Source organism: Bison bison, unplaced genomic scaffold (genome assembly GCF_000754665.1).
Source record: "Bison bison bison isolate TAMUID 2011002044 unplaced genomic scaffold, Bison_UMD1.0 scf7180017864316, whole genome shotgun sequence".
NCBI classification, from domain to species: Eukaryota; Metazoa; Chordata; class Mammalia; order Artiodactyla; family Bovidae; genus Bison; species Bison bison.
The window spans coordinates 3,246,491-3,250,241 of NW_011494888.1; the positions used below are offsets into that span (position 1 = coordinate 3,246,491).

Genomic DNA, 3,751 nt, shown 5'->3' on the forward strand with positions numbered 1-3,751 from the left:
CGGGCTTTGGGGGCCGGCCCTGCCGGGGCGCGTGGCCCTGGGCTTGGCAGTGGTGCCGGGGGCCTTGGCCACCTGCTTCCCAGCCTTGCGCAGGCTCCGGATGTAGCTGGGCCTGGCCAGCAGGGGCGAGACTCCGGGCTTCCTCCGCGATGCGGGTGAGGAGATGTGCTCGGCTTGCTCTGCTGGCGGAGGCGCGGCAGGGACCCCCCCTGCGGGCCCCAGGTGTCCCTGGGGACGCGTGCTCGCCCTGCCGGACCTCTGGAGGGGCCGGTGGCTTCCGGCGGCTCCTGGGCGAGGGGCTGCAGCACTGTGGGACCTCCTCGCAGTCGCAGTCGTCCGTCTCGGAGCTGGCGATGGCCCTGCGGGCCAGATCCAGGCTCTTGTGGATCTCCTCCTGGCTGAGGAAGGCCGACAGCCCGGGGAAGAAGGCCGCATTCTCGCCATCTTCCAGCAGGTCCGAGAGCGAGTCATAGAAGGAATCGTGGGAAGACGTCTCGGACATAGTCGAGAGGCTCTCATGCACTCTGTCTGCTTCCACAGGAAGGCCGGTGTCTTGAACACAGGCTCTGAAGGACAGGAGACACACCTGCGTTAGTAGGAACGACTGGGTGTGTGTGTGTGTGTGTGTGCACGCGCGCGTATGACCACGGTACTACTCATCCACAAGTTGGGAGAAACATAAAGGGGAAAACATACTTTTAAAATCATTTCCTCTATAAATTGGAAAAGGCATCGAGCATACCTGTGTTTATCGTTGACCATTTTCCTAATTTTTTAAATTCTGTTTTTATTTATTTGACCGTCTGGCTTGTGGGATCTTACTTCTGGAACCAGGGATGAAACCTGCACTGCCTGCAGTGAAAGCACAGAGTCCTCACTGGACCCTCAGGGAAGTTCCTTGTTCATTATTTTAATTTGATATTTGCCCCCGAGCGAATACTAAGCATCTCACGGTGCTGTGCTGTGCAAGTCGCTTCAGTCGTGTCTGACTCTTTGTGACCCTATGGACTGTAGCCCGCCAAGCTCCTCTGTTCATGGGATTCTCCAGGCAAGAATACTGGAATGGGTTGCCATGCCCTCCTCCAGGGGATCTTCCCAACCCAGGGATCAAATCCACATCTCTTGCATTGGAAAGAGGATTCTTTACAACTGGCGCCTTGAGGAAGCCCAAGCATCTCACTAAAGCTCTTCAAATAATTCAGGAGGGTGACCCCGCCCTTGGTGCTGTGAGTGGTCCAGGGCTTCTGACCCTCAGGCCCTCCTCCATCGCCCCACCCACTTCTCTTACAGCTCGAATTTCATTGATGTTATGCGAATAGGAGTGTGTTGATATTTTAAGCAAATCTGACTCTGCTTATGTCACCCTAAACCACAAAATGCACTTTGATTTGTTTTCATTAGTGTTTAGTTTTTGATGAAATTTTTGAAACCTTTTTATCTCTTCCTTTCCTGGTGTGCCCATATGTGCATTCACATTCATTCATTCATTCATTAGTTAATTAAAGGCAGAGCTGAAAATTGATTACTAAATTTCAGGTGCAGAGGGACAGCTGTGCTCTAGTCAGCAAACTTCCCCATAAAGGGGCAGATAATCACTGGACTGCTCAGCATGGGGGAGGCATTTACCAACAGCCATTATACAGATTATTTCCCTTAAAAACTGTACAACTAGGGCTTCCCTGGTGCCTCGGTGGTTAAGAATCCACCTACCAATGCAGAGGACACAGTTTCAATGATCCCTGATCTGGGAAGATCCCAGATGTTGAGAAGCAACTGAGTCCATTCACTGTAACTATTGCGCCCGTGGTAGAGCCTTGGAGCCACAATTACTGGTCACACGTGCTGCAGCTACTGAAGCCCTTGTGCCCTAGAGTCAGTGCTCCGCAACGAGAGGAGCCACCGCAGTGAGAAGCTGAAGCACCACAGCGAAGACCCAGTGCAACTAAAAATAATAAATTTTAAAAACCAACACCCCAAACAAACAGAAGACCCCAAAACTGGCAGGCCCGGTTTAGAAAGAAAAAAACAGGGGGGAGCCAAGACTCCACCCCATATGATGACCCACACTGTTCGTCTCACACTTGTGGTTTTAAAGAGGTGCCACCTGATGGGATCCGGTTGTCTGAATCAGGTGTTGCTTATAAACTGCTTGCAGAGTGAAAGAAAAAATAATAGCAGGAGGGCATATATAGTCCAGGTTTAATCTGTGACCCCAATATTGCTGCTAAAACATGCACAGGACTCAGGAAAGCGCTCATATAATGTGGATGGAAGGAGAGGTTTCTACGTGGCCCAAGCTTACTAGAATAGTATGCCTCAGAGATTTCCTTGTTATTCAACCAACGGCCAAATTAAGAGGCTGTAAGCAAAGAAGTACAACTGCAGACATCGCCATTATAGTTCCGAGGTTTCATGGCTTGTTCCCCACAGTGCATCTGGCAACTGTGTGTTGGTGAGAAGACATAGAAAAGGCAGCACACCATGAGTGCTGGGGGCACATGGAGGGCCAGGTGGCCCAGCCAGATGAGGCACAGCTGCCACTCAAGGAGCTGCAGGAGGAGCTGGGGTGGGCCTCTCGGTGCCCTGGTAGATGAGGGTGACCTACGACTGGGAGATGGGCATCTTCAGGACCCCCAACACCTACTACAGGGGCAGCTACTTCAAGGCACCTCAAGAGCCCCATCTGTGATCCCTGTGCCTGACACACAATGAGGCAGAAAAACATAAAAACCTTGAAATTTGGAGCAGAGAAAGGTTTATTGCAGGTCCTGTAAGGTGACAGGTGGCTTCTGCCTTAAAAACTGTAAATTCCAAAAGCTTTCAGCAGAGCCCACATCTCGGAAAGGGGAAGGAGGACGTGGTGAGTTGTGGCAAATGTCTTAGTGTCAAAGCCTATGTTTTTGAGGCAGGGCCGTCACAGTGCTCTTGTAAATGTCCACCAAATCAACTTTCCTCTCTGATCTGACAGGAAAGGCCAGGTCCCCAGGCGCAGCTGTCACCCTCCCCTGCCCCAGTCCTGGCCAAGAGAAGGCAGAGCTCAGATGGTGTCTCTCAGGGCCAGGTCCCCAGACCCGTCCAGTGGTCACGGCTGAGGGGGCCAGGCACCTAGGACCCAGCTGGCCTCAGGCTCCTCAGGACGCCCAGATGTGGGGGCAGGTCCCATGCAGATGGGCGATGCCATCAGATCACAGAGGTGGGGATGGGGAGAGGGTCACTGCCACCTGGAGGCCTGGTCTTGGCCAGCAGCCTTGGTGAGCCTCTGGAGCCCGCAGGACAGAGCCCCCAGACTGCTCCTGGGCCCCCAGCTCATTCTCTGGCCTGAGGCTGGGTGAGAAGACAGATCCACCTCTTATCTCACTGCTCAGCCTGACGACCACCACTCCCCGACGGCTGGCTGAGTGCGCCACTAAGGGCTGCTCACTGGCCAGGCCTGGGTCCCTTCACGCCTCAGACTCTGAGCCTGCTTTCAGATGATGGCGTGTCCCTGCGGCCCTTGCCTTTTCCTGCCTCCCGCTTCCTCTACGTCGTGGAGGAGTTGGCGGGTGGAAAGGTGTTGGGCTCGCTGAGGAGGGAGGTGGTGCTTTCTGTGTGGGTCGCACGGCTCCGAGGGCAGCTGCCCGCTGTAGGGTGGAGGATGGAGACACGCACGTGCAGGGTCTGGTAGACGTAGGAGTACACAGCTTGGTCAGGGGCTGAGAGGTCACAGGGAGGAAGGGCAGAGGAGGTGAAATAGAGCCGGGCACGGGCAGCC

At 54.2% G+C, this 3,751-nt stretch overlaps 1 protein-coding gene across 1 annotated transcript in view; it reads left to right on the forward strand.

The window, feature by feature from the left end:
* Window positions 1-2,498: 2,498 nt before the first annotated feature.
* DDX60 (DEAD (Asp-Glu-Ala-Asp) box polypeptide 60) overlaps window positions 2,499-3,751 on the forward strand; it is a 130,716-nt gene continuing 129,463 nt past the window's right edge. Inside the window, 2 exon segments of the mRNA XM_010852802.1 lie at window positions 2,499-2,586; window positions 3,429-3,622. Coding sequence (XP_010851104.1) covers window positions 2,499-2,586; window positions 3,429-3,622 — 282 coding nt within the window.